The sequence below is a fragment of the Canis lupus genome, chromosome 16, assembly GCF_048164855.1.
Source record: "Canis lupus baileyi chromosome 16, mCanLup2.hap1, whole genome shotgun sequence".
In the NCBI taxonomy this organism is placed as follows: domain Eukaryota; kingdom Metazoa; phylum Chordata; class Mammalia; order Carnivora; family Canidae; genus Canis; species Canis lupus.
Window position 1 is genome coordinate 54,902,220 of NC_132853.1, and position 26,937 is coordinate 54,929,156.

Consider the following 26,937-nt stretch of genomic DNA (forward strand, 5'->3'; position numbering starts at 1 on the left):
TGCTGCAGGAGTGATAAGTGACAGGCAGTGGAGGTGAAGCGTCCTGCCGTAGGGGGAGTGGAAGCTGGGCAGGACTTAGTATCAGTAGGGACAGCACAAGCAAGCGCCTGGAACCACCTGGAAGGGTGGCTGGCTGCCTGTGGCTGAGCCTCGGAGAACAAAAGGCCAGAAAATCCTCAGCCTGGGATGGAGGACGACTGGCAAAATCAGGCTGTGGAGTTTGGGGATGTTTTTCTCGGGTCAGAGCTGAGGGCCCCATGATTCCCAGACTGGACCCCGACCTTCAGGCAAGGTAAAGTTAGGCTCCTCCCCATGAACATTTCCTACTGTTGACACCCAGATGGATCTGGAGTTAGACACACACAGCTCGGCTTCTTTTAAGAGGCTCCCTACACCGTCGGAGCACTTTGTGACCTCCCTGGGGCAAGGACAGCCGGTTCATCCCTCCCTGAATCCCCAGTAAGTCTAGGAAGATGCTCCAGCTGGGACCCTCTAAGGGAAGGGAGGGAGGGAAGGAAGGAGGGATGGAGAAGAGTGAGGTCAGTGTAAAGTTCACGGCGAGGCAGTCCATCTCTTCGGGTGGGCCGCCGGGTGATGATAAACACGCAGCAATTACATCCTGTTGTGCAGTTATTAAACTGGGGGGGGGGGACAAATAGAATCAAACGTAGACGTTTGTAGAGAGATCGAAACATAGAAATCAAAGGGGGAGATAAAAGTAAAATCGATAACCTCGGGTTTCCCGGAGCCCGCCTGAAAAGACGCTTGTGCGAGAGCAGAGGGTGAATGCTTGGGGAGAAAACAATCCAGACACGGTATGGAGCTGGGGGGACCCGAACCCAAGGGGCAAAGGCACCGCTGCCTTCCCAGAGCTGCCAGCCCGGGTCTGGTGCACCGGGTCCCAAAGCAGCCGCCAGGAGCCGGGGCCTGGGATCTGCCCTCTGTGGGCTCCAATCCCGGCTTCACCCCTTCCTGCAAGGACAAGCCTTCCTTCTCCCCGGCGGGCAAAATTGGGGTGAAGACAAGAGCCACCTCTCCCCGGTGCCCCTGGAGATGGGAGACCCCAGGGGATAGATGCCCCATTTAAGTGCCCCATGAATGTCAGCGACTGGGAGGTATTAATTTACCCTTATGCACACCTGTTCTTAAAGGAACTGGAAGAGGCAAGTGGAAAAGAGGACCTTGCTCGCTCGGGACAGGTTAGAGGTCTGCAGAAAAGGTGACCACAAGGAAATAGGAGAAAGCCCTACAGAGAGGCTCACAAATGCACACAGGGGGGATCCCTTTATTTAAATGCGAAAAAGAAAAATCTCTGCAAAAGATGCTCAGTGCACACGTCTAAAGAGAGTGGTGGATAATAAGTGTTGGGTCTTTAAACCGGATGTGAGATCAAGCCTAGCAAAGCGGAGGAGGGGGCTGGGGACGGGGAAGGAAAAGACAGTGGAGGGAAGGGCAGGGGGGAGGGAGGCGGCCCAGCATTTTCTTCCTGGTCGGCACTATTAGTCTCGGCCAGTAGGGGGCAGAGGCGCTGCCATGGGAAAGGACGAACGCCATCATGATTCTAGACCCTCGGCAGACACCGTACCCGGTTTCCTTCGAGGGCGGGGTTAACCGCCCGGAAACGGAAGTCTCGCTCTCTTCCGTTCTCCATTCCTGCCGCCTGCCGTGAGTGTCTCTGCGGGTAAAGGGAGCCTGGGGGGCCATCCGGGGTAATCCGCGAGTGGGTGAGGCCTGGGGGCCCCGGGCGTGGGCCGCGGGTGCGGGGAAGGAGGCTGGAGCGCGGCGGCCGGGGCATTTCGGCGGGGGGAGGGGAGGAGAAGCGGGGTCGTGGCCGCTCCCCGCGCCCCGCTGACGCCGACGTCGGTGTCCCCGCAGGTGCCGGCCGCGCGCTGACCCCCGCGACCCCGTTGCCATGGTGAGTGTGGCCCGCGCTGGACCCCCTCGGGGAGGGCGGGGGGCGGGGGCCCCCGGTTCCCGTGAGGAGCTGGTGGCGGTGCTCGGGTCACGGCCGGAAGCGGCGTCCGCGCGGCTCACCAGCGCTGGCTTTGCGTTGCAGCCTCGCAAAATCGAGGAAATCAAGGACTTCCTGCTGACGGCCCGGCGGAAGGACGCCAAATGTAAGTGGTCGGCCCGGGCGTGCGGCCCTGGTCTGTAACTCTGCCCCCCGCCCGCCCCGGCATCCCTACCCTGGTCCTTCCCGCGTCCCTCCCCTGGTCTGTAACTCTGCCCCCCGCCCCATCTCGCAGCATCCCTACCCCACACCTTCCCTGCTCCCTAACCTTGCACCTTCCCGCGTCCCTCCCCTGGTCTGTAACTCTGCCCCCCCCCTCCCCCCCATCTCGCAGCATCCCTACCCTGGTCCTTCCCTGCTCCCTAACCCTGCACCTTCCCGCGTCCCTCCCCTGGTCTGTAACTGCCGCGCCCCCCCAATCCCTCAGCATCCCTACCCCACACCTTCCCTGCTCCCTAACCTTGCACCTTCCCGCGTCCCTCCTCTGGTCTGTAACTCTGCCCCCCCTCCCCCATCTCGCAGCATCCCTACCCTGGTGCTTCCCTGCTCCCTAACCCTGCACCTTCTTGCAGTCCCTCCCCTCCCTGGTCTGTAACTCTGCCACCCCCCCCCCCCCCCAATCTCACAGCATCCCTACCCTGGTCCTTCCTGATCCATAACCCTGCACCTTCCCAGGTCCCTCCCCTGGTCTATAACTCTGCGCCCCCCACCCCCCACCCCAATCTCACAGCATCCCTACCCTAGACCTTTCCCTGGTCCTTCCCTGTTCCCTAACCCTGGACCTCTCCATCGCACTCTAGATTTCACCCCATCTCCACCTTGGGACCCCCACCCTGGCCATGCCCTAGACCTTCCCGCAGTCCTTCCTCTGGTCCCTAACCTAACCCTGGACACACACACACACCGTCCCTGTCCTAGACCTCCCTCCAGTTCCTTCCTAGACCTTTACCCCCAGACCCTCATTTCCGGAGTATCAGACCGAGGGCGGCTGTTGAAGCCTATGCCTGGCTGCCAAGAGCAGGGATTTTCTCCTGTTTCCCAGAAGAAAGAACTTTGTTGGGTACTGTGTTCCCTTCTTCATTGTGAGCATTTTTTTTTAGTTGTGAGCATTTTTTAATCCATCCTTATTTCAGAAAAGGTACATGGTCCGAGCAGAGTCCTTAACTAGGTGCAAGTCTGGAAACGCACGTCCGGGAACCCTGACCTTGGTGCCGCGATGGGTTCTAGGCCCGCTTCTCCTGATACAGGCCCCGCACAGGGAGCTGTAGGAGTTAGTTTCCCTCGCCCATGAATAAGGAAAAGGGGACGATGCATCAGAAGCCTACAGCAGCAAGCTTTGGGTGGATCAAGTACCAGCCCCCGGTGCCCTGTGTTCTCACTGGTGCACCCCTGGTGGGAGGGGGGGCTCATGCCTCGTACTGTGTAGATCTTGAATTCACATGGGGGGCTGGGTAGTCCATAGTCTTCATTTGCTGCCACATCAAATGCTCCTTAAAGCTTCCTTTCCTGCTCACAGATGTGTCATCAAGAGAACATCAGTCATTTGTGAAAGTAGAGCCGTGTTCTGCTGACAGCTTGAGGTGGCCAAGGCCCTAATGCTCTGTCAGTGGAAGGATGAAGTGGTGGGAGCGTGGGGAGAGCGCTGTAGTTGGTTCACGGGGATGCGGAGGGTCCTATTAGTGTCCCTCTGCCTGTGATCCTCTAGGGCTGTTTGGTTGTCATCTGTGGGAACAGGTAGGAGCATCTGCCCTGTCCAATTCTTTTTTTTTTTTTTTTTAAGATTTTTATTTATTTATTCATGAGAGAGACAGACAGGCAGAAACACAGAGGGAGAAGCAGGCTCCCTGCGGGGAACCTGATGTGGGACTCGATCCCGGGACCCTAGGATCATGACCTGAGCCGAAGACAGACGCTTAACCACTAAGTCACCCAGGCGTCCCATGCCCTGTCCGATTCTTCAGAGACCAGTGACACTGTCGTGCTATAAAGAGGTTATTGTGACTGTCTCGTTCAGACTGGGGACATTGGGGTCACTGCCTGGCTCCAATCCTAATCCTGTCAGGTAGCTGTCCTCAACACATGTAAACACAACACTACCTTTTTCCTCCATTGAAGGGGGGCTGATAATAGCATCTGTCCCAGGTATTGGTGCAAGGCTCACATCTTAAGGACCCTTGAGACTCCTCACTATGAAGAAGAACTGGAATTCAGGATCCTGATTTTAGACCGAGTGGCCTGTGAGGGTCCGGGGTTATGGTCCTGTGGACACCGTAGAGTGCTCAGTGTTTGTTGAGTCAGCATTTCAAAACATTCATAATTATAAATAGGCATAACACAAGCCTCACTTAGGTGTACAGTCCACTGGCACTAGGGACCTTTCGAGCTACATTTTCTGAACTTGTGACCTTGCAAAACTGAAACTACACTCAAACACTAACTCGCCATCCTCTCCCTCCAGTGCCCGGCTTCCTCCATTCTGCTTGCTTTGTGGATCTGACTGCTCGAGATGCTCCAGTGAAGGAAATCAGTGTTTGTCCTTGCATGACTGGCTGGCTTCATCTAGCCAGGGTCTTGGGGTTCATCCGTGTTGTGAAGCATTTGTCAGTTTCCTTTTTAAGGCCAAATACTCCATCATGCAGGTGTGCCACAGCTTGTTCATCCAGCGTGGACATTTGGGTGGTTTCTACCTTTTGGCTATTTCGAATCCTGGTCCCTTGAACATTGGCGTACAGATTCCTTGTTTCTGCTAAGTGAAGTACTGCGCAGTACGGTGGTGTGGGATAAAGCTTTTTCTTTTAAAAGCTCCATATGTCTTCCCTTACAGATGTTCAACTTAATTGATAGGCGTCCGCCAGCTGCTAGGGGCCATGCAGTGCACTTAGCTTTAAGAGGAATGTTAAGATAGCAAAACAGGTTGATTTGAATGAATACCCAGTTTGTTGAATTTACTAAAACAAGCTGAGGCAGCCATGGCCTTGGGCAGGCTTGAGTGCTTTCTCCTGTGATGTGCCTCATTTCTTCAGTTTCCAGCAGAGATGGAGTTGTGAGTCTAGGTTAATCTCCCTGCTTCTGTGAGGGCTGAGTGCGTGTCTGGTGAGGCACACAGGCTGAGACGCTGGAGCCTCAGAGTGGACCTTAGCCACCTGATTCATGATTGGCACTTTAGTGAGTTTGTAATAATGGCTGTTTTTAAAGTTAGAATGAGTGACGCCTGGGTGGCTTAGTGGTTGAGCATCTACCTTTGGCTCGGGGCATGATCCCAGGGGTCCTGGGATCAAGTCCAACATCAGGCCCCCTGCAGGGAGCCTGCTTCCCTCTGCCTGTGTCTCCGCCTCTCTCTCTCTCTCTCTCTCTCTCTCTCTGTGTGTCTCATGAATAAATACATAAAATCTTTAAAGATGAGTTTTGATGGATACATGAAATAACTAACTTTCAGGAAAGTCAGTGTCCTCCAGTGGCCAGAGCCTGGAAAATGGGTTTTAAAATGTAAGGAAAAGCTTTAGCGCATAACTCGGGCAAGGGGATGGGTATCCTAAAGGAAGTGGTTGCCATTGCCCCAGGGGCGGAGAACCTATTCCTATAATTAGAGAGGTAGAAAGTTCTTGATCAGAGCAGATAATCCACTTCCTCATTTGATGAGGTACTGTTAATCCTTTAAAAAAATAAGATGGATAGGGACGCCTGGGTGGCTCAGCAATTGAGCACCTGCTTTAGGCTCAGGGCGTGATCCCAGGGTCTGGTAATCGGAGTCCCAAGTCCTGCATTGGGCTCCCCACTGGGAGCCTGCTTCTCCCTCTGCCTGTGTCTCTGTGTCTCTCATGAACAAATAAATAAAATCTTAAAAATAATAAGATGGATACAGAATGTTCTCGGGTGGTGTTCCATGTAGCAGATTCCTATGTTTTTGTGTGTAAACCAGTTACCGTTAAGTCTTAGGCTCTGACACTGATATAAAGGAACTAGGTTTCTGACACTCTAAAATATTGAAGTCTTAGAGGACCTCTGGTTTTCTGTTTCCACAAAGGGGACGATACAGGGAGGTAAGCACAGCCCTGACCACGGTTGCTGCCACAAATGCCGCTTTTCTGCATAAATTTAAAATGGGTGAACTGCGTGATGGCTTTTCTGCAATAACTTTAATTGCCAATTCTGGTCTCTTTGGTAGCCGTCAAGATCAAGAAGAATAAGGATAATGTGAAGTTTAAAGTTCGATGCAGCCGATATCTTTATACTTTGGTCATCACAGACAAAGAGAAGGCAGAGAAACTCAAGCAGTCTCTGCCCCCAGGTAAGCGAGCCTGGAATCCTGGGGGGCTGATCAGAAATGTGGAAGGTGCGTGCTTCACTGTTGCGTTTCTTAAGTAGTCCCCAGATTGAGGAAAGTCCATTTTGCAGCTTGTCTTAATATCTCTCTTGCTGTTGGTAGTGCAAGGAATGAATACTTGTGGTTCTCAGAGTTTACATCCCATACCAGAATGTTTCCCTGGCCAGAGGACAGTTTGTTTTACTCCTGTCCGTCCTTTTCTGACCCAGAATAGTAACAGCTAACACTTACTCTGGATAATTCTTCCTTCTCCCCACAACCCTACAAGGTAGATGCTGGTACCGATCCTCAGTTTTGCAGATTGGAAAATTAACTACTGTAGGCCATGAGCCTAGGTTTAGCCATCCTGACTGCAGGGAGATGGCCTAGGGTGCAGAGTGGTCTCAGAGGCTGCTGCTTCCAGTGGAAAGGTCTCCAGTGCAGCTTGGCTTTCTAAGAACTTTTTGAGAGCTCCTCATGAAGGCCGAGAGAGGGAATGTGTGTTTTGGTTGTTTTTGTTGATCAAACACTAACTTGGTTTTATGTTTTACTCCCTTAAGGTTTCTTTATTTTATTTTATTTTTTTTTTTAAGATTTTATTTATTTATTCATAGACACACAGAGAGAGGGGCAGAGACACAGACAGAGGGAGAAGCAGGCTCCACGCAGGGAGCCCTATGTGGGACTCAATCCCGGGTCTCTAGGATCACACCCCAGGCTGCAGGCGGCGCCAAACCACTGCGCCACCAGGGCTGCCCGGTTTCTTTATTTTAGAGAGAAAACATGGTGGGGGTGAGGGGGGCAAAGGGAGGGAGAGTCCTAAGCAGACCCTGCTGAGCGTGGAGCCCCACATGGGACGTGATCTCACAACCCTGAGATCACAACCTGAGTGGAAACCAGGAGTCAGATGCTAAACCCATTGCACCATCTAGGCACCCCTAACGCTAACTTAATTTTTTTCCCCTTTTTTTAAAATTTATTTTTCTTTTTCTTTTTTTATTTTTTTTATTGGAGTTCAATTTGCCAACATATAGCATAACACCCAGTGCTCATCCCGCCAAGTGCCCCCTCAGTGCCCATCACCCAGTCACCCCAGCCCCCCACCTTTTTTAAGAGTGAGCATGCAAGAGGGGCAGAGATTGAGGATCTTAAGCAGGCTCCATGCTCAGTATGGAGCCTGATGTGAGGCTTGATTTCACAATTTCAATTAACTTAATATTTTAAGCACAACCACCATTTTCTGCTTAATTTCTGAGTTTTGTTCACCCTTATTAGCTTGAGTACAAAGTCCAGACAAGCAAGAGTAACTAAATAAAATGTGTATGTTCGAGGTGACTCACTTTTGTATCTCTTTTCCTCTAGGTTTGGCAGTGAAGGAGCTAAAATGAACCTGGCCCACTGATTTGAACTGTATTAAAATTTTAAAAATTCTTATAACGTCTTTTGTCTTTGAGGGTGGGAAGGGAAATATTACTTGGTCATGGCTTTGGGTGGGAACAGGGGCAAGGGGGGGGTGGCTCCTGGTTGCCACCTATTTGCATCCCTCATCTTACGCTGTGACTTCAGTGGACAAATAAAACCATCCTCTTAGCCTAAGTTTGAAAATAAGTAGATGGAAACAGAGATATTTGTGGAAGTAACCCAGGATGCCCTCATAGCATTTAAAAGTCCATTAGGTAAAGTGAGCTTCCTATTAATGAAGATGATAGTTACAGGGTGGAGTTGATTAGCTTCTTGGAAATAGCTACAGGCTGAGCCATCCCATCCTCCGAACAGAGCTCTGCCTTCAGATCCACCATGTAGGAGAGGCTGAGGCTTTTTATTCAGACTAAGACCCTTTGTTTCCTAAGTGCTGCTCAAGGTAACGTGGAGCTTAAGAACATTTAGGGTGTGATAAGATGATTGGTAAGAGCAGGTGAGTGTTAGCCCAGCAAAGCGGGCCACCCAGGGAAGAGGAACCAGGAACAAGATCTGGGACTGAAAGACCAGTGTGTTAAATCCAGGTGAAAGTTGGGGAGGAACCAGGGTTCTTGCAGGAAGTGTGACCCTGGGCCTCATGGCAGTAGGGTGAGGGGTGTGAGTGGCCCACTGCTCGTAAGGGCCCAAAATCCCAGCATGAAGGCAGCCCAGGTCCCAGCCAGCCCCAACTCCTTGGGGATTGAATCCAGGTTCCGCCTGCCAACTAGCATGCTCCCGAGAAATGACCTCACTGTTGAGCGCTGTGCACCGATAACCAGCCCCAGGGAAGAACTGCAAGTCTCTGCCCAGAGTCACGGAAAAATCAAGAAGGGGACAGTTATCAGAAGAGGCCCTGAGATCAGCTTTGATGGCGGGCGACGGTGCCCCACAGCCAGCAGGCGGCGCCTCATAGAATCCCCTCCAGGGGCAAGCAGTGGGGTTGGGCCTCCTCCTCCTTTTGGTGCACGTGGTTTAAGCAGAGGAAACCGGGAACGCTGCCTCCACGGGCCGGGCGCCGTGCGCAGGGCTGGTTCATAGGCGGCTGAGTGGGGTCCGCCAGGCTGCCTTTCCCGACGTTGCCCGAGTGTCCGTGTGGTTGTGGCACATCCGGCATTGACAACCTCGGTCTATCGTAGGGGGGAATGACCTAAGAGTGACGGTTCCGTCCCCTTGTGGCACCTGGCAATTTGGAGATGAATGCGGGTCATGTCTGGACAGGCCGCCAGGTGGCGACACACTCCTAGTGAGCGGTCTCCAGCGCGGGTCTAGAGATGGTTACAGGATAAAATCCCCTCCCAAGTAGCCTAGTGCCTGAATTAGCTGCGGTGGCTTTTTTTTTTTTTTTTTTTTTCTCCTAAAGAAGTTGTAAGGCTGTAAGGGAACCTGAATCCAGTCGTGAGAGGCGTGGGTCTCTTCAGGGTGCTCAGCGACCCACCCAGGATGGAGCGGCCTCCGTGGCTTCCAGGCCTCCCCGTTCTCTGGGTGTTGGAGATTCCCAGGCAGAGAGGGAAGGCTTGCCACTTGGGCTCCCTTTGTCCCGGCACATTGTGCAGAGACAGGCCCCAGCTCCTAGGAGACAAGCCCTGCGGCATGTGTCTGGCCTCCGTGCCTGGAGAAGGCACCCTTTCCTGCCGGGGTTCTCAGCCCTGGCTGGTGCCTTGGAGCCATTTGGGGCGCTTGCTCAAAATTCGCCACGGTGGCCAAGGCTGACCGCAGACGTTCTGAGTAAGTTGGTTTGGTGCCCAGGTAGATGTTGAGCCCTCAGGTGGCCAAAGCAGTTGCCGAGGTCCGCTTGTCGGCCCGGGTGAGCCCAGTGCTGCTGCACACGGGCTGAGTGGCCAGGTGTGGGCCGCGGGGCTGGTTGGGAAGGGGCAGGAGTGCTGTTCCCACTTCAGCTCCGTGAAGAGTCCCAGGAGGTCTCCTGCTCCTGTGCTCTGCTCTGCTCTGCTCCGCAGGCTCGCCTGCCTAGGTCAGCAGGCCTCTGGGGAAGAAGCCAGAAGGATCACTGTCTGGCTGGGTGCAGACTGGCAGAGCAGGTTTGGGTGTTGGTTGCTGCACCCACTTGGCTGCAGCGCTGGTCCTGAAGGCTAGCCTTGGTGGTCTGTCTTCAAGCCTGTGTGCAGGCCTGCCCCTTGCCCCACCTCCTCCTTCTCTGGGACCAACCCCCACCCCCTTGGGCAGGACTCCCCTGTACCAGGTTCAAGGTCAATCCCCAGGGCCAGCGGCTCCCAGGAGCCAGACCCTCCCACTGGTATCTTGCCCTCCCTCCCCTGCAGGCTTACAGCTACTGTTGTGACTCTAATCTTCTAGAGGAATGCCAAATCCCCAAACTTCCGGGCGCATTCAGGAGGCAGGATCAGCAGCTGGGGCCTTCTGTGCTGTCCACAGGGAGAGAGACAGGAGGGGAGACTGTGCATGTGGCACCAAGCAGGGCCCATCACGGAGGTGCCAGGGCGGCATCGTCATGCCGGGTGTCAAAGCTCGCCTGCTGAGGGGGCTCCCAGGACATTGCATCAGATGCGTTGTCCTCTGCAGGCGGCTTCAAAGACCAAAATCCTTACCAGGCCCTTGGGGGAAATGGCCCTTGCCTATCTCCACCCACCCCCGCCCCTCCTTTTTAAAAATAAATAAATAAATAAATAAATAAATAAAGGTATTTATTTTAAAGTAAGGTTTATTGAGGCAAAATTTACAGTGAAATTCACCCTTCTTGGTGTGCAATTCTATGACTTTTGACAAACACTTAGAGTTGTATAAACACGCCTGCAATCAGAATTTCTGTTTCCATCACAAGGAAAAGTTCCCTCTTACACCACTGCCCTGGAGGGGGGCACTCAGCCTCTGATTCCCCTTCTACACCCTTACACCCCCACCACCCGATCTCATAATGTACTGTCTCTACGCAGAACCCTCGCCCAGGACACCCTGTTACCAACACCAGACCTGAAAGCAATGAGTAGCTCATCACTGGGGGGAAGAGCTGCCTTTCCTCCCCTGGTAAGCTCCAGACCCCATGCAGACAAGAACGCAGATATTTCGTAGGTCACTGAATTCCCTAGAACCGAGACGGTGCTCAGCTAAAGTTTGTTCAATTCATGAAAAACCCTATGAGAAAAGGAGGGGTCTAGGGCCTTCTGTGGCCCCCTCAGCGGCTCAGCTTTGGGCATGCGCAGATGATGAGCCAGCCGCAGTCAGGGTCAGGGAACTGGGACCACCAGTACAAGTGGGGATCCCTCTCCTGGCCCCTGGACCTCTGGTAGCGGTCCTGGTAGGGACATCTGTGGTCCACGCCTCCTCCGGCAGCCACCTTTTCAGGGCACCACACCCAGCTCCCCGGAGCTGAAAACTCAGGAGTTTCTCTGGAGTCCCCTTTCTCAGCCACGTCGCTGCCCTTGACCCTCATGATCACCCCCCAGACTGTGTCCAACTCCAGCCCAATCCCTGGGGACCCCTAACTCCTCCGCCCCCACTTAGACCTCAGGTGTCCCTTTACCCTGACCTTGTCCTTGTCTCAAGCCTCACCTCTCCTTGCCTCCTCCCCCTGCCGTGCCCCAATAACACCACTGCTGTTTGCAGTTCCAGAACCTCCTTTTCATGCCTGGGGCCTCTGTGAGTGCTCAGCATACTCAGGGCCAGGCATCCACAAGAGTTTATGGATCAGCAGCTGCCCTCAAGCGCATCCTGGTCCGCTGACCCTGCTCGGCTTTTGCTTTCCGCCCAAGTGCGCGGTCGCCCAAGCACCGTACCCCTGGCCAAGGGTTTTCATCTGCCCTGTTCAGTGCCTGGCACATAGTAGGTGCTCAGTAAATGTGTGCTGTAGATGGCCTCGTGTCTCCCCGAGAAGGCCAGCCTTTCCGGGCACTCCCAGGGCTCTCCTCCTCTCCCTCCAGCCTGGAGGGCCCCTTCCTCCAGGAGGCCCGCCCCGGGCCGCTTGCCAGGAAGAATCACAGCGCTTTCCCCAGCTCCCAGTGCTTCCAAAGCAGCATCAGTTAGCGGTCGGGGCGGATGCACTGGGCGCTCCCGGGACGGATCCACACCTGACTTCTCTGAGGCCACGTGGCTTGCACAGCGGATGCTCCATAAACGACTGAGAGTGAATTTACAACCAGCGACCCAGGGGCAGGCTGCTGCTCTGGGCAGTCCCCAAACTCTCAACTTACTTCCCTCTGGAAGCCCTGGGAGCGGCCGCGTCGCCCCTCAAGCCAGGGCTGACACGCTACCTCCTGATTGGAGAACAAGCAACGAGAAGCCCGGGACCTCGAGGCGGCCGGGGAGAAACAGGAGCGTTGGGGGCAGTTCTCCCTTTTCCTCCCACCTCAATTCGACCGCGGGGCAAGGAGGGAATCCAAAACAGGATTCTGGATTCTGCGGGTTCGCGAGGACGGTCCCCGCCCCTGCTTGCAGCCCGGGGGCGTGCCCGGGGCGCGGGTCGGGCCCGGGAGGGGCAGGGGGCGGGGCCTGAATGGGCGGGGCCTGAGGTGGGATGGGCGGGGCTGGCCTGGGGGCGGGGCCCGAGGTGGGCGGGGCATGGGCAGGCGGGGCGGGGCGGGGCGGGGCGGGGCGGGGCGGGGCCGGGGCGCGCGTCCCGGGCCGGGCAGCCGCGGCGGCCGCAGCAGGCGGGCGCACTCGGGCACAGCCATGCCGGCCGCGCGCGTGGAGTACGTCGCGCCCTGGTGGGTGTCGTGGCTGCACAGCGTCCCGCACCTGGGCCTGCGCCTGCAGCCGGTGGACAGCACATTCAACCCCCGCGATGAGAGTTACCGGGAGGTGAGAACGCGCCGCGCGGACCCCGGCCACGGCGGGCCCCCACGTCGCCGCGCCACCCGAGCCCCTGCCGGCCCGCCCCCTACGCTCCCCCGCAGCCTCGTCACCCCTGTCCCTTTCTCCCCCGGGACGCTTGGCCTCGGGCCTCCGGAACCTCGTGGGCCGGGGAAGCTGGAAAGATGGGCGCTCTGCCAGCGATGGGGAACCGGGAGGAAGGGCGCGGGGGCCGAGCGCCGGGGGAGGGGACCTTCGTGCCCCCTCGTGCCTGGAGCCGGGGGGGGGGTCCCCGGCGCGAGCTGTGGGGATGCCAGGGGCGCCTCGGGTCCCCAGACGGGCGCGCTCTTTCCGGGGGTGCGTGGCCGGGGAGAAGTTGGAGCAGAAGCTGTTCTCCGAGTTCGACTCCGCAGCCCCCTCCTGCCCAGCCCCTGCCTGCAGGGCGGGAGCCGCCGCCCGCACCTCTGCCTGGGCCCCTCCTGGACGGCGGGGCTGGGGGCCTCTCCCCCGGGGGGGAAGCTGCACGGCCCTGGACCCTGGGGTCCCCGCTTCTGGGCCAGCCACTCCCCCCAGCCCTGCGCTTCTGCCCTTTCCTCGCCCTGCGGGCCCTTCCCTCTGCCGTCTGTCCTCCCCTGGGTGGGGAGGGGCTCCCCGGACCTCGCAGCCGGGGCAGAGCTAAAGATGCTCGGGTCTGGCCAAGCCTGCTCGGGCCCCTGTGGCCCAGCTGAGTCAGTGCACTGTTGGGTCAAAGATTCAAGCTGAAAAAACCGGGAGGGAGCCCACGTGTTGAGAGCAATGAGAGCAACGCTGGGGTGTTGGGACTTTGACCCCCGGTGGCCTCTACCTGCCCCACCCCGCAGGTCCGGGAGCGGGGGCCTCTGCTGAGTCTCTGCAGGCTGAGCCGGGTGTCAGCTGTTTGCCTCTCCCCTGACCCGGCCCGGGGCTTGCAGTGCACCGGGACAGGGAGTCTAATAATAGCTCCTGTGTCCCGGTGGCCCTCAGGCCGCAGGCACAAGGTGCCTGCCCTTCCAGAAAGAGGGGAGAATGAGGACCCCTTCCTGCTGTCTCGGGGCGGTTGGGCGGGCCAGGCCCCCTCCTAATCCGTGTCTGCCCTCCCTCTCCCGAGCTCTGCCTGAGGAAGTCAGCGTTCCCTGAGAATGCCGCCGCCTGGGGATAGCTCCAGGGAATCTTCCGCTCCCAATGAATGCATGAAAAGAGGCGGATATGATTTCTGAGACAGCTGTGCTGTTGCTCTGTGTGTGTGTGTGTGTGTGTGTGTGTGTGTTTGTGTTTCTAACCCTGCGCCCTAGATCCTGTACCTGGGGTCTCCAACCATAATTTTCTCCTCTCCTAGAGAGGAAATCCAAACTGGCTGAGTCAAGAACACCTCTAGATGTGCGAGGGGTGGTGGCCGGGCACTCCCCTGCCTCGATGGCCCCAGAGACAGCACCTGTCCAGCCTGCAGCTGTGGCTGGCGGGGCCTGAACCTCCCCACCCCCACTCATCCCCTGGAGAGGTGGCAGCTGAGCCAGAGGGACCCGCTCACAGTCCCGGCCCTGTTCCTCTCCGTGTAGACCCTGGCACACTGTGCTGGGCATCAGATGACTCCAGAGGGCATCCCCTTCCCGTGGGCCACTGCTCCTGGCAGCCCGACCCTGGGAGGCCCCTCCCGGCCCTCCTCCTGAGGGCCCTGAGTGGGATGTGGTTGCAGTGGGCCCGGATGCGGAGTCTGGCTTGACGTGGCTCCTGTTTGGGTAAATCGCCCATTTGTCTGACCGTGGGTCTCTCCCGAAAACTCCCTTCCTCCCACGTGGCAGGTCAGTTAACGCCATGGATGGGCACCTTCTCCTGTCAGTCATCTGAGTACTTAGCAAACTTGATGAAGGCCAAATGCTGTGCCAGACTCAGGGTCACGTGATGCCCAGCGCTGCCAGGGCCTCGGCTCCAGGCTCCAGCAGCTGAGTAGGTAGGGCTGGGGCTGGGCCATCCAGCTGTCTGGGTTGAACTCCCGATTGGTTTTACCACTTACTGTGTGTCGTGGCAGGCGTCCACACCTCTCTGATCCTCACTCCCCTCATCTGCAAGTGTTCGATGAGATGCTCCATGCAGCGTGCTAAGTACCTAGTAGCGGGTCCCGTAGCACGTAGTAGGACCCAGGGATACAAACCATGAGACGGGCTGGCTTTGGGGTTCAGTCATGTGTCCAAGGACAGTACTCCTCGGGGTGATACAGAAGGAAGAGACTTTCTTCTCCCGACAGCGATCAGAGAATGAACTCTGATCACGCCCCAAGTGTCCAAGTGAACGGTACCGGCTTGTGGTGCGGTGCGTGCGTGCGTAACTAAAGACCGTGTGGGGATGGAAAGAGGCAGGTGCAGGCCTGGAGGAAAGCTCCGAAGGGAAAAGCTGTGCAGGGATCTGGAAAAAAAGCAGGGGAGGGGGGGTGGTCTTAGAAGAGTGGAAATGACAGACTAGCAGCTCGCCTGGTGACCTGGAATAATCTGAGCAAATTCAGCTCCCAGAACGTTCCTGGGGAAGCAGGGGCTCTTCCTGGAGAAAACCACTGAGCTCAGCTCTGTGTCTTTCCCAGAACAAGCCACTGGAGTTCCCTCCTCCGGCTTCCCCACAGCCCCCCACCCCCGCCCCCATTACAGGGAGGCCAGGCGCTGATGAACTAATGTACTCGAAATGTCTTAGTAAGCTCCAGAAGGCTGTGCAGATGTTAACGGTTGCCTCTTTCAAAGTGCAAGAGCCACACGTGTGCTTCCTGTCCCACGTCTTTCCCTGCTTCGTGGACCAGCCATTCTTTGGGGACATGCATGAGGAGATAGAGACTTTTTTTAACTTTTTACATTTAGACATGTATTTTCATGCGTTAACTTTGGGTGGTTCCGTTCCTAGGCTCCCGCAGAGAGTCCCAAGTGTGTGTCCTCAGGCCAGGGGAGCCGACAGGCTGGGGCTAGCCCCAGCACCACTGGGGTCCCCCCACCCCCTGCCTTGGGGGCAGGTCTCAGGAGGAAAGGCCAGGCTGGGAACCCAGCCCAGGAGCCCAAGTTGGATGAGGAAGCCCCATTCATCCCGCCTGAACACTGAGTCATGGTCATCGGACAATCACGCTGCACCCCTCTCCCCTGCTGGAGGGCCATTGGGGGGGGGCTTAACCCCTCCCTCCAAGGGCTCCAGCTCCCCTCCCTGTGGCTTCACCCCTAGGCTGACCCCCTCTCTAGCTGTCTCCTGACCTCTTGGGATGGGGGGTGGGGGTCTCAGGCTACCACCTCCTCCCCCGAGTGCAGAAGTCCCTCGGGGTCAGCGTTCCCAGAGTGCTGCCCCAGCCTGGGCCTGGTTTCTTGCTCTGGGTTTCTCATCACAAAGTGGCAAACCAGAACGAATTGAAGTCACTTCAGTGAGGTCAGAGGCTGGAGGCCGAGCCCCGCGGTGGAGCTGTGGGCTGAGTGTTGGGCAGGGCAGGGAGGGGGCACCCAACTGGCCCGGTGGAGGCACACCTGGGGTGGGCACCTGCCTGCCAGGCTCAGTCAGCAGGGGACAGGTGAGCAGAGCACCCAGCTCCCTCTGGAAGGGAAGTTTGCTCTCCCCCCCCCCCCACCTGCCACACCCACAGGGGCTTGCAGTGTTAATTAGGGGCAGGAAAATAATTGCCTATTAGATGTTGGCAGGTGACACCCAGGTGGCAGGGAGGGGGGGGGGACACTTCTGCTGCTACCACTCCCTCCTCCCTCCAGCTCCTCCCTCCTCCCTTCCTTCTGCGCCCTGCTCCCCCACCCCCGTCACCCAGCACCCCATGGGGGAGTCCTGGAGGCAAACTGCGAACCAAAGGGCCCTGCATTTGGGTTTCCCAAATGGGAATGTGGGATGTGCACCTACTTGAGGCCGGCTGGCTGGCTGGCTGGGAAGGCCCTGCCCCTGGGACTGGGCTGCAGCAGGGGCGGGGTACAGGGGCCCGAGCGGGCTCTGAGAACAGAAAGCAGGGGAGCTACCGCACAGACCAAGGACACCAGCTGGCTGTGCTTTGGGGAGACTGAAACGTCACCAAGCCACATCTAGACTGCTCCTTGGAGGTGCTTCCTTGCCGGGTGGGACACGTGGTAGAGTCGTGGCTTTTCCTGTTTGGGGAAAGACTGGGACTGGGACTGTCCAGACCAGCTGGGAGGAGGTCTGGATGCTGCCCACGCTCTAATGTACACAAAAGGTCTGTCTGGGTCTCTGTTGCTTTTTTTGTTTTGTTTCATCAGGAACCGCTTACAGGAAAGTGCACAGCCTGAAGTGTGCACCTGAATTGGTGCATGAGAGAGACCGTCCCCACCCCCTAGGGGCCCCTCACAGCCCCCTCCAGGGCCATCCCCACCAGGGGTGGCTCCTGTGCCCACCCGTCACTCACTGTAGGTGCCCTTCTCTGACTTGGTGCTTTGTGTCTGCCGCTTGGCCTGGCTTGCGTCCCCCACCCTCCGGGCCTGAGACCATCCGCCGCCCGTGGTGGCTGTGGCTTTCTTCCTGCGGCTCCGTGGTATTCCAGCTCAGGGCTTCGGGCCACAGCGCGTCCTGTGTGTCTGTTCTCCGGCTGGTGGACGCTTGTTCGTTCCTGCTCTGGGGCTGGGACCACTGTAGGAAGCTGCCGTGGACACTCGCGTGTGTGTCGTGTGGGGAACACGAGCCTCCTCTCTGTAGGGTGGATGACCAGGCGTGGCCTTGCCGGCTCGTGGCTCGTGGGGGAGGCACGTTGCCCGGTGGTTTGCAGATTGGTCAGGGGAACCCCGGGTTTTAGCAGAGGGGCCTCAGGGGCCTGCACGGGGGTGGCCAGGACAAAGTGTGGCATTGCTGTCCTCTCCTCGGGTAGAGGAGGCCCTGTAGAGCCGGGCTCTGCTGAGCAGGTCTGTGTCAAGAAATGTTAAGCTTCTGGAAAAGGCTTGAGAAAGTCTGTTGACACTCATCAGTGCTCCCCAGACTCGAGTGGGACTCTGGTCTCCTGGGATCATCTCTAGATGCACTTCTGATTCACTAGGGTCCAGAACGAGGCTTGAGACTCTGCACTTCTTTTTTTCTTTCTTTTTAAAGATTTTTTACTGGACACCTGGGTGGCTTGAGCATCTCAAGTGGTTGAGCATCTGCCTTCGGCTCAAGTCATGATCCCGGGGTCCTGGGATCGAGTCCCGCATTGGGCTCCCTGCAGTGAGCCTGCTTCTCCCTCTGCCTGTGTCTCTGCCTCTCTCTCTGTGTCTCTCATTAATAAATAAATAAAGTATTTAAAAAAAAATTTTTTGCGTTTACTCATTTGACACAGAGATAGAGCCAGAGAGCACAAGCAGGGGGTGCAGCAGAGGAAGAAGGAAAAACAGGGTCCCCGCTGAGCAGGGAGCCCTACGTGGGGCTTGATCCTAGGACTCTGAGATCATAACTTGAACTGAAGGCAGATACTTGACCGACTAAGCCTCCAGGTGCCCTGAGACCCTGAATTTCTAACGAGATTCAGCGCTCCAAGAGATGTCCCTATGTGCCGGATGAACTTCACTCTGAGTAGCCGGCCCCTAACGCCCGTCCTCTTTGGCCGCCTTCGCCTTGGCCTGGCACTCTCCAGTGAGGGGGCATGGGCTGGGGGGCGCCCAGGTGGCAGCTCCTTTTCACTGTCTCACCGGATGGGGAGGGGGGCCTCCTGCCTCAGTCACAGGACAGGCCGAATGGTCCAGGCCGGGAGCCCAGCCTGGCCACACCATGAGGACTTTGGGGACACTTCAGCAGGAGTGATGTGTTTGGGTCCACGAGGCCATCCATGCGGCTGAGGGAAGGAGGCAAGGTCCTGCGGTACCCGTGACATTTATCCCAGGTGGAGGTGAAGCTCTTGCTACGATACCTCCACCATCTCCCAAATGAGCTATCCCTCTGGCCCTCTTCTGGGCTGTCCCCACCACTTTGGCCATTTGTCCATGAGGCTCAGAAGCCACAGGTCCAGATGGTCAGAGGAGCAGAATGAATCAGGTCCGAAGGCCAACCCGGGGCCTCGCAGACCTCAAGACAGGGCAGGCCCAGCAGGTGCCCCACCACTGAGGGTCTGCCCGTCCCCCCAAAATGGCCCTGGCCTGAGGACTGCAGGCCCACCTCTGTTTGGCAGGGTTGCCTCCTGTGTGTGCACCGTCCGACCCAGGTCTGGTCTCCCCCTGAGACCGGGAGGTCCCGGCACCTGCCCGACTCTGCCCGTTGCCACCAGCAGCGCTTGGGTTCCCTGCAACAGGCTCCCAGCCCAACAGCCCGCACTAGAGTGCTGGGGGGCTTGGGCCCGGGGACTGCCCGGGAGCACGTGGGGAGCAGGGTGAGGCTGCCAGCCAGGTCCCGGCCTGGCTGGTGGCCACCGATCCTCGTGCCATCTGGCGTCCATCTGGCTGAATGGAGAGACTGGAGGGCAAGGGGGTTGGGGGTTGCCTCCGGACGTCCTGACAGCAGCTCGCTTTGCAGGACCCCAAGATGCTCGGCTGGCCCGAGACAGCACCTCCTGCCCCCTTCAGAACTGGGGGCTGAAAAAAAGAATTGGGGGCTTTGCTGCTACCACCGGCACCAGGGTTGGGGGGAAGCGGGGAAGGGATGGCTCTCCCTTTGTGGCTGCAGTGAATGGGACCCCACAGTGCATGTTCTGACTCCCCCCCACCCTCTCCAGCACAGAGCTGGCTTCTCGCTCCCCGGGAGGGACCCCAGCATCTAAAATGAGGCTTGGAGGAAGCAGGTGCGCCAGGCCTCCCTTCCTGGCCCTGTCCTAGGTTCCTCTCAGCTTCCAAAACATCCTGCCCAAACCGGAGTCCTCCAGGAGCCCACGGCCCTCGGACCCTTGGGGACGGCCCTCCCCTTGTCTGCCCCCAGCCACGCAGCTCAGCACCCACAGCCCTCACCGCCAGCGGGTGGTTCCTGCCTTGTCTCTTGAACGGCTCGGATAGGCCCATGGGGCGGGGCCTGGTCTGTGGCTTCATGCAGGGGTGTAAGCCACCCACCAGGACCCAGCCTCGAGCTGCTCCTACTTCCCGGCCTCCACCGTCCACGCGGCATCCACCTGTCCTCCCGTCCCTCTGCCCGCCGGGCCTGAGCGCCAGGCACTGTGTCCGGCCAGGAGCCTCAACCAGGGGAGGAGGGGGGACAGCCACAGCCCCAGTGGGAGCTCAGGGCCCCCGGACGGGGCGCTTCTCGAACCCCGCCATGGGACCAAGTGCTGACACCGAGCCTCTTCTCTTCAGTCACTGCTGCTGCTGGGGCTGGTGGCCGCCATCTGCCTGGGCCTGAACCTCATTTTCCTCGCGGCCTACGTGGTCTGCGTGTGCTGCTGCAGACAGGACGAGGCCGTGCAGACCAAGCGGCGCAACCCGTGCTGTGTCACCTGGACGGCGGTGGTGGCCGGGCTCATCTGCTGGTGAGTGTCCCTCTGCCCGGGGCTCCGCGTGCAAGGGGTCGAGGCAGGCCTTGTGCCCTCAGATGGAAAAGTCAGCTTGTGTGGGCCTGACCCTCCGGGTCTTGCTGGTGGTTAGTCTTTGACCCTGATGCCCTTTCCTCTCTCTCTGCTGCCAGCCCCCACTACACCCCCAACCCCAAGTGGCTCATCTGCTCCCCGGCCACATTCTCCTGACCAAGCCCCCAGGTACCTTGATGGCAGGGCCTTCCGTAGGGTGAAATCTGTCCCTGTTCTTGCCAAGCAACAGGCATCCGATGCATGGGGGTGGTGATGGGGTCTCCCTAGTGTACCTCTGCCCTGAGCAGTCGTGTTCAGCCTGGCGGCCCCACAAGGAACACCTTGAGCAGTTTACCAGATGGCATTCCTGCACAGAGGGGGTGTCTGCTGTTTGCATCCTGGGACCTTCCCAGCTGCGAGGTCAGAAAACATTCGACTGCAGTCTACATCAATTCCATCTTCTCAAGAGATCAGTATCTCTTAGTGCCATGAGCTGGGCCTTCTTTGCTTTGGGTGGCCCCTGAGGGTTTCTAACCCCATGCAAGAGCCCACATTGCCCAGGCAGTACCCACAAAATATGCTGGCCCCGTTTTGGGGAGTTGGTTGTATTTTTTTGTTTTCATGGCAACAGATTTTTCCAAAAGCCTTGGATCTACCCTGAGATCCACCCTGAGATGCTCCTGGAGGTGGTCACTCTTTTGGGGTAGAGACCCTCATTGCTAAGCGCCCCATTGCATCCAAGAACCCACAGCGGGACTTAGCTCTCTGACTGGGCAGCAGGACGAGCGGCAGGCAGGACGCAGTGGCCTGGGAGTGAGGGCGCCTGGGCTGCTGGCCTCACTTCATCTGCGGTTTCTTCTCCGTCAGAGCATGCTCACATCCTGTCCTGCCTGCAGCATAAGGGTCCCTGAAGCCAGGGTAGGAAGCAACCGGAAGCAGCGCAGCAGCAATGCCAAAGTGCTGAGCACTAGGCCTGGGTTCTGGGGTGGGGGTGGGGGTGGGGGCATGCAGCCGGTCCGAAATCATAAACAACAAGGAAAGACTTCTAAGCCAGGAGTTCAAAGACGAGTCTTGACTCCCAGCAGAGAGGAGCTCCCACCAAGTAACTGGAATAAAAGCCTCCTGCTGTGGGGGTGAGCAGGGGGGGCAGGAGACAGCTGAGACACCAGTTGTGCTCACTACACAGTGAGCCCTCTCTGTGTGAACTCAGATTTTTTTTCAAAAACACGGCAAATGACCGAAGAAAACTTTAGGAGAGTAAGAATGACTTTGGAAGGTCCGTTCTAATAAGTAATAATTACCGGCCGTTTAAGGAAAACAGAACAGAAGGAATGCATGTGGCATGATTCATTCTTCAAAATTCTACATGCTCTTTGTACCAGGCAAGCGAGAGCCAGCGGTAAGCAGCACAGGCCCTAAATCTGCCTTCTGCGGCTCTTGGTCAGAGAGGCAGAGAATCACACATTTGTTTAATTTGAGTAAACTAGGGAATAAGTTCAGAGGAAAGGAACAAGCGTAGCTGGATGGCCTGTTTGAGTCGGGCATTCCTGAGTGATGGACACCAAGATCCACAGGGGGACCAGGCAAGGGTAGGGGGCAAGCTGGGAGGAGATACTTCAGGCAGAAGAAAGAGGAGTGTGTGCAAAAGCCCTGTGGCAGGAGGGAGCCCAGAACATTTAAGGAACTGAAAGAAGAGAGAGCTGGTGAGGGGGGCTAGGGTGGGGGTGCTACAAGGGTTTTGGGGGACCAGCAGTAAGTGGAAGGGTTGCCAGTCACCTTCTCTGGAGTTGTGCTCAGATCGGAAGGAGTTGAGCGGGAGGGTCGGGGAAGGGGAGTAGAAGAGGTAAAAGTAGAGGGATCTGAGGTGACATTGGGATGATCAGGAGGGAGAGATCGAGTTGAGCTCTGTTAGTAAGAAGAGGGGAGATTTGACCCATAAGAGGAAGTACCAACCGCAGGTTCCCAAAATGGCCAGAGGGATAGGAGGAAAGCTCAGGATTTTATACGGGGAAAGATGGGCAGAGCCACCACCACATTTATCCTGTCTTTTCCCTCCACCAGAATGGTCTGTGTGGCCCCAGTAGGACCAGTGACTCCCAGAGAGGGCTGGGAGTCCCTCATGAAACAGCCAGAGCAATTTCTGGTCCAGGAAATTTCTGGTCTTGGTGCCCTCCTGGGCCAGCGCCGATAAATCTAGACTATGGGAAGGCAGAAAATTAGAATATCTCCGGTCTCAAAAACAGGGCTAGGGATGGAAAGGCTTTGGCTGGATGCTGAATCCTCAGAAAACACTAGATCATGACAGTGTGCTCACAGATCACCAGTGGAGGTTATAAACAGCAAGGAGCAAACGAGGTATTTTTTCAGAGCATAATAAAAAAATAATAATGATAATAAAATAATAAAGTCACTAAATAGAAGCTCATAGAGCTACAGTACATCTCATGCAGGAGCATCTCAGCTGGACGTGTGGTCCCCATGAGTGCTGCGGAGAAGCAGGGACTGGACAGTGGTGCAGCTAAGTGGATTCAAAGCCAGTTGAACATTCTGGTTGGAGGCACAGAATACACAGCAGGATGCCGAACGGTAGCCAGCGCATGTGCGTGCATGATAACAGGCGCTCCGGGCGACTCCGTCCTGTGGTCCACGCACCACTTCTCAAGAAACACTGAGCTCAGGGCTGAGCACCCCCCGGGGGGGAGGTTTCTCTAAAACGTCCCCCCCGGGGGTTCCATCCCAGATCCTCCCTCTTGAACAAGAAAAGAAGACGTGCGAGTGTGTGCACGTGTGCATTCGTCGCCCACCCCCGCCCTCCCTAAAGTTAGTGTTCTGGGTGAAGACTCAGGAGGCTGCTTAGTGAACCTCCAGATGCCTGCTCCCCGCCCTCTCCCCCCCCCCCCCCCCCCCCCCCCCCGCCCACCATCACCCCGGTGGTGCGCATCAGATGAAACAAGGCAGATGACGTAGGCGAGATTTGAGATGATTTGTCCAGGCTGGAATGTTGGACGAAAACCAACTAGATGCAGTTTCACAGGGATAGACTGAAAGTTCTGCTTTTGCTTAAACAAAACAGAAACCAGCGCAGCGCTACAGGAAGCAGGAGAGGCTGGGCTCAGTGGTAGTTCCCGCGAGGAACCCCACGGGGGTTGTAGAGCCACAGGGTCAGCGGTGCAGAGAGGGGGTGCCAGGGTTGGCCCCCAGTGCACGGAGCTGGATGGACACCGGCTGTGGGTGCCTCACGGGGGGGCCACGTGTAAGAGTGACAGTGACCGGTCGGAGAGGGGCTTGAACGTGGTGGACAGTGGTGACGTGGACCAGGGTCTGGAGGACATGCGTCTGACCCGGATGGCAGGAGGGAAGGGGGACGGGGAGCCGCGTTCTGATGTCGGAAGGGCATCCCGCAGAATTGGAGGCTTCTTTCGGGCTGCCCCCAAGGACAGTCAGGAGCCAGGAGGTGGGCCTCGGCTCAGTGTAAGAAGGAACTTTCTCCCAGCTGAAGTTTTCAGTACAGCAGGCCGCCTCATGGCTGCTGTGGGGAAGCCGAAGGAAAGGGTAGAGGATGGAAGTGGGGTCCCCCAGCTCCTGGAAGTTTCAGGAGAGACTTTGGTGGTCCTCGAGCCTCCCGATGACAGTCATCTGGGAGCTGGTAGAGGTACAGTTCCCAGACCTACTGCCGCAGAATCCCAAAGGCCAGGCCAGCAGCCCCCTCCCCTTTGGAGCTGCTGGACTGGAAGACGGTAGTAGTATTCCCCGCCTAAAGGAAATGTTCTGTAGAGCTAGCCAGCCAGGCCAGGAACCTGGCCAGGAACCTTCACCTCTACCCCTCCCCCCACCGGGGTCACCTTCCAGAACTCCCTTCCCTCCCATACAGCCCAGGAAAGAGCTCCGTAGTCCATAACCGACTTTCCATGGGTATTTATGGCAGCTTCGTTCATGATCACCCAAACTCGGAGGCAACCAAGCTGCCCTTCAGCAGGCAAATGGGTAAATAAACTGTGGTCCGTCCAGAAAAATGGAATATTCTTCAGTGCTAGAGAGAAATGAGGTATTTAGCTACGAAAAGGCCTTACATGCAGATCACTCAGTGAGCGACTCCAGTCTGAAAGGGCGCCAAACTATAGGATTCCAACCATATGACGTTCTGGGAAAGGCGAAATGTTGGAGGCAGTAAAAAGATCAGGGGTTGTGGGGGAGGGGGGGTGGAGCACAGATTTTTAGGGCCTGGAAACTACTCTGTAGGCTACTCTAGTGGTGGAGACGTGCCTTACATTTGCTCAAACCCACAGAATGCACGAGCCCAAGAGTGATCCCCAGGGTGGACCGTGGACTCTGGGTGATACTGACTTGTCGGTGTAGGTGGATCAGTGTGCGGAATGTACCGGTGTGGTGGGGAGTGGCGGGAGTGGGGTGGCTGTTAGGGCAGCAGGGGTATATGGGAAATCTCTGTACCTCTGCTTAACTTTGCTGTGAACCTAAAACTACTCTAGGAGCGCCTGGGGCCGGGGGCTCAGTCAGTTAAGCACCTGACTGTTGATCTCAGCTCAGGTCTGGATCTCAGAGTCATGAGTTCAAGTCCCACGTTGGGCTCCACGCTGATCATGGCTACTTATGATAAAATAAAATTGCTCTAAAAAATACAGGTTTTTTTTTTTTGTTTTTTGTTTTTTCATTTAACAACTTTCTCTGGGAGTCGCCTCTAACTTTGTTTGGGGTCTTGCCTGCAGTGCTGCGGTGGGTGTCGGTTTCTATGGAAATAGCGAAACCAACGACGGCGTGTACCAGCTCATCTACTCCTTGGACAACGCGAACCACACCTTCTCCGGGATAGACGCGCTGGTAAGGCTCATGGGCGGCAGCGGGCCGGGCCGGGCCGGGTGCAGCCCGTGAGGTCAGTGTGCTCAGAACAAGGGCCCCAGTCACATCCCAGCAGGCTTGGCTCTGGCGGGGAGGGCGGGGTGGCCTCCCCTTGGGGCTGCAGTTGGTCCTGCTGGGAGTAAACAGGCCATTTCTGCCCTTCAGGCAGGGAGGGGTGGTGAGGACACGGGTGAGGACCAAAGGACAAAGGCTGGCTGGGTCCAGCAGGGACATGGAGGGTGGCAGGGGGGTTAGGTGGCGGCCGTGGAATCCAGCCCTGTTGACCTCAGGAGGGCTGAGCACTTCCCCATTTGTCCAAGGGGAGCCTGAACGTGAAAATCCACCCCATGGTGTTCACTTCAAATGCTGTATAGGGAGTATCATGGGGTCCAGAAGATGTCAAGGCGTGAAGCTCTTCAGAGCCAACTAAGGCACCCCGAGGGGTGGCGAGGTGAGGTGTCCTCCAGACTCCGGTTCCAACTGGGGTCTCAGGACGGAGGATTGTGTGGTCTGGCCAGAGGAAGTGCTGCCCTTTGAGGGCAGGAGCCACGCTGCTGGGCCTCTGGCCTGAGTGAGACACCAAGCAGGGTTACCAGGGTTTTCTCCAACACTGACCTTGGCCTCTTGGCCCCCCGGATGCTTGTCACTTGCACCATAAATGGCAGGTGTTTTGGGCTGTTTCCAGATTGACCCCGTGCCCCTAGAAAAGCCCCAATGGAAAAGGCGAAGGGCAATTTTCAGGGAAGCCAGTCCCTGGATATCCATGCTGTTCCCCATCCCCTCTGGACCCCAACGGGGCGGGGGGGGGTGACCTCAGCAAATAGCCAGTTTGTGTCATCGGGCAGCCTCAAGCACAAAGTCCAGCCCCAGCCAGAGCATTTGGACATTGCCCTGGTACTTGCTAGAAGAGGATTCGACCTCTTTGCCCCTCCTTCTCCCTAAGCTCCTCTAAGGCCTTAATCCCTCAGCAGCCCTGGGGGTAGGTGGGGGCGCTTCTTAAAGAGACAGCCCTGCTGGTCCTCGCACCCAGGAAGGCCGCTGAAGTGCGTCTGGCCTCAGAGAGAGCCCTTCTGGGGAGTGGAGGGTCCCATGCCAAATCGGGACACACCTGTCCTGTAGCACTTGTCCGTCACCCCTTGTGTCCGCTGGTACCCATCGCTGGGAGACTGTGTCATCCAGACACTGGGCAGAGGCCACTCTATAGGGTGAGGATGGGGTGGCTGGGATGGGGCATTGAAGGTGGCCTCGAGGCCAAACAGGCCTGGGCAGCCCTGGAGGCATGGGGGCCTCACCCTCCCGGCCCCTCCGCCCTGGTGGAGAAGGGGCTCTGGTGGTTACTGCCTCTAGGCCCTGCCGCCCGCTCTCCCTCCACCCACCGGCACCAGACCCCCTAGAGGAGGAACCCAGCCCCAAAAGGAGAGTCTGCCTGGGGAAGCCCCAGAGCCATGACCTGCACTGGTTGACTTGTGACCACCATAAGGAATGGCCCTTGTCTCCCCCAGGGACCGAGGAGAGAATCCCAGTGCCATCCTGATGGGAGAGTTTGGGTTCTTTGTGTCCTTATCCCGTAAGATGAGAATGTACAGGGGGGCAGCTGGAACAAGCCCCCAGACTGGCCCATCTGCCCTGAGGGCTGAGTGCTCCAGGCCAGATGTGGACTTGCACAGCAAGCCGCACGTCTCCAAACTCTCCCATGTTCCCAAGGGGAAAGGTTCTGTGTTTCCCTGGACATCAGCCCCTCGTCTTCTCTGCGCCATTCCTGAAAGTCGATGACCAGAGTCCCAGGGTTTTGTGATGGTCCAGCCAGCTAGGAGCTGCCTCCATCCTGACGATGATCACAGCCTGCCTCCTCTGGGTGGCCAGGCATTTGCTCCCAGTGGAAAGGCAGGGCTCTGGGGCCTCACTGGGAGACTGGTTTGGGCCTCGAGGTGGGCACACAACACTCCCGGTCCTGAGAGCTGCAAGGGAGGGAGCAGATTTTGGAGGGCTCCCCAGATTCGAGGGGTGAAGACCAAACAAACACGGGGGGAAAGGATGCTCGAGGACATAATATCAATGAAAGTGCCTGGTAATCTACAAAGCCCCCCGAGTGGGAGTGGCTGTGACAATGCGTGC

General features: G+C 57.2%; 2 protein-coding genes across 5 annotated transcripts in view; both read left to right on the forward strand.

Moving 5' to 3' along the window:
- Positions 1-1,516: 1,516 nt before the first annotated feature.
- On the forward strand, positions 1,517-7,751 carry RPL38 (ribosomal protein L38). 4 transcript variants are annotated; one of them, XM_072781427.1, is made up of 5 exons: positions 1,517-1,665; positions 1,876-1,915; positions 2,057-2,117; positions 6,177-6,299; positions 7,677-7,751. In XM_072781427.1, exons 1-5 carry the CDS (start codon positions 1,556-1,558, stop codon positions 7,700-7,702), a joined length of 360 nt encoding a protein of 119 aa, XP_072637528.1. In that variant the 5' UTR covers positions 1,517-1,555; the 3' UTR covers positions 7,703-7,751. The 4 variants fall into 4 exon arrangements, with proteins under 4 accessions (XP_072637528.1, XP_072637529.1, XP_072637530.1 ...); XM_072781428.1 differs by having other exon boundaries at positions 1,611-1,681; XM_072781429.1 differs by having other exon boundaries at positions 1,624-1,724.
- Positions 7,752-12,362: 4,611 nt separating this feature from the next.
- Positions 12,363-26,937, forward strand: part of TTYH2 (tweety family member 2) — a 36,548-nt gene continuing 21,973 nt past the window's right edge. Inside the window, exons 1-3 of the mRNA XM_072781432.1 lie at positions 12,363-12,539; positions 19,760-19,932; positions 24,693-24,804. Of these exons, the coding sequence (XP_072637533.1) occupies positions 12,411-12,539; positions 19,760-19,932; positions 24,693-24,804 (414 nt within the window). The 5' untranslated portion in view covers positions 12,363-12,410. The remainder of the gene's footprint in view (positions 12,540-19,759; positions 19,933-24,692; positions 24,805-26,937) is intronic.

Coding starts and splice junctions, on each gene's coding strand:
- RPL38 (XM_072781427.1), top strand. CDS start 1,556: ATGATTCTAGACCCTCGGCAGACACCGTACCCGGTTTCCTTCGAGGGC. Junction 1,666..1,875: donor CTCCATTCCTGCCGCCTGCC/GTGAGTGTCTCT, acceptor GTGTCCCCGCAG/GTGCCGGCCGCGCGCTGACC. Junction 2,118..6,176: donor CCGGCGGAAGGACGCCAAAT/GTAAGTGGTCGG, acceptor TCTCTTTGGTAG/CCGTCAAGATCAAGAAGAAT.